Below are 2141 nucleotides of genomic sequence, written 5' to 3' on the forward strand. Positions count from 1 at the left end.
CTACTTCTTTGTTGCAGTGGTATGGAGAACTTTTAGCACAGCTCTGCGTATCTGTTTGGTCTTCACACTGTAGATGATGGGGTTCATTACAGGGGGGATCAACAGGTAGGCATTTGCAATCAGAGTATGTACATATGGTGGGGCCCGTTTCCCAAATCTGTGAACAAAAGACAGGCTGATCAATGGAATATAGAATACAGCAACAGCACCAAGATGAGAGATGCATGTGCTGAAGGCTTTCTTCCTCTCTTCTGAGGATGCTATGCTGAAGACAGTCTTGATAATCAAAAGATAAGAAAGGATAATGAAGATCGAGTCCACCCCAGCAGTGGTGATCAGGGCTGTCAGACCAACTGCACTATTGAGCCTGGTGTCTGTGCATGAGAGTTTCATCACATCAGGGTGGAAGCAGTAGGAGTGATGGAGCACGTGGCTGCGGCAATAGGACAAGCGCTTAAGAAGCACCACCATAGGAGTCAGTATTAGGGTCCCCCTGGTGATGATTACTACTCCAATCTGTGCTATTCTAAGATCAGTTAAGACACTGGCATATCTAAGAGGATTGGAGATAGCCACAAATCGATCAAAGGCCATGGCCAACAACACTGAAGATTCCATGACAGTGAAAAGTTGAATGAAAAACATCTGTGACAAGCAGGCATTAAAGCTGATCTCCCTGGCATTGAACTAGAAGATACCCAGCATGGTGACCAGAGTGGATATTGACAAGCCAAGGTCAGTGGTGGACAGCATGGAGAGGAAATAATACATGGGCTCGTGGAGGCTGGGCTGAGTGACGATGGCAAAGAGAACCAGGCTGTTTCCTGAGAGAGCAGTTGCATAGAGAAAGCAGAAGGGAATGGAGATCCAGGTGTGGAAGGCTTCCAGCCCGGGAACACCCGTCAGCAGGAAAATGATGGTAGAGGAGGTGGTATTTTTGAAAGCTGACATGTTGAACTCAAGCTGAAGTATTTAATCTGAGTGTTCTAAAATGATAAATTGTATTCATTCACTTACTATGCATTCACATAAAATTATTTCACCAAGTAAACATTTATAAAAGACAGTTGTTGTTCAGCTGCTCAGTCATATCTGACATTGTAATGTCATGGACTGCAGCACACCAGGCTTCCCTCTCCTTTACTATCTCCCAGAGTTTGCTCAAACTCAAGTCCATTGAGTTGACCATGCCATCCAACCATCTCATTTTCTGTCAGCACCTTCTCATCCTGCCTTCAATCTTTCCCAGCATCAGGGTTATTTCCAATGAGTTGGCTATTTGCATCATGTGGTCAATGTATTGGAGCTTCAGCATCAGACCTTCCAAAGAATATTCAGGGTTGATTTCCTTTAGGATTGACTGGTCTAACCTCCTTGCTGCTTTTTAATACACTGTCTAGGTTTGTCATAGCTTTTCTCCCAAGGAGCAAGTGTCTTTTAATTTTGAGGCTTCAGTCACTGTCCACAGTGATTTTGGAGCCAGAGATAATAAACTTGCCCATGTTTCTATTTTCCCCCATCTATTTGCCATAAAGTGATGGAACCAGATGCCATGAACTTAGTTTTTTGAATGCTGAATTTTAAGCCAGTTTTTTTACTCTCCTCTTTCACCTTCATCAGGAAGCTCTTCAGTTCCTCTTTACTTTATGCCATTAGAGTGGTATCATCTGCATATCTGAGACTGTTGATATTTCTCCTGGCAATCTTGATTCCAGCATGTGACTTATCCAGCCCAGCATTTTGATGTACTCTGCATATAAGTTAAATAAGCAGGGTGATGATATACAGCCTTGGTGTACTCCTTTCCCAATTTTGAACAAGTCTGTTTTTCCATGTCTGGTTCTAACTGTTGCTTCTTGTCCTGCATACAGATTTCTCAAGAGGCAGGTCAGGTGGTCTGGTGTTCCCATCTCTTTAAGAATTTTCCACAGTTTATTGTTATCCATAGAGTCAAAAGCGTTAGCATTGTCAATGAAGCAAAAGTAGCTGTTTTTCTGAAAGTCCTTTTTTTTTTTTTTCCTATGATCCAAAGGGCATTGGCAATTTGATCTCTGGTTCTTCTGCCTTTTCTAAATCCAGCTTGTACATCTGGAATTTCTTAGTTCATGTACTTTGAAGCCTAGCTTGAAGGATTTTGAGCA

At 42.5% G+C, this 2141-nt stretch overlaps 1 protein-coding gene across 1 annotated transcript; it reads right to left on the bottom strand.

The window, feature by feature from the left end:
- LOC120876683 (olfactory receptor 51F2-like) lies at nucleotides 1-951 on the bottom strand. The gene is given in 1 exon segment (XM_040258654.1): nucleotides 1-951. A coding segment is annotated over 1 exon segment (951 nt).
- Between the last annotated feature and the right edge of the window lie 1190 nt (nucleotides 952-2141).

Source organism: Oryx dammah, unplaced genomic scaffold (assembly GCF_014754425.2).
Source record: "Oryx dammah isolate SB20612 unplaced genomic scaffold, SCBI_Odam_1.1 HiC_scaffold_17, whole genome shotgun sequence".
Lineage (NCBI taxonomy): Eukaryota > Metazoa > Chordata > Mammalia > Artiodactyla > Bovidae > Oryx > Oryx dammah.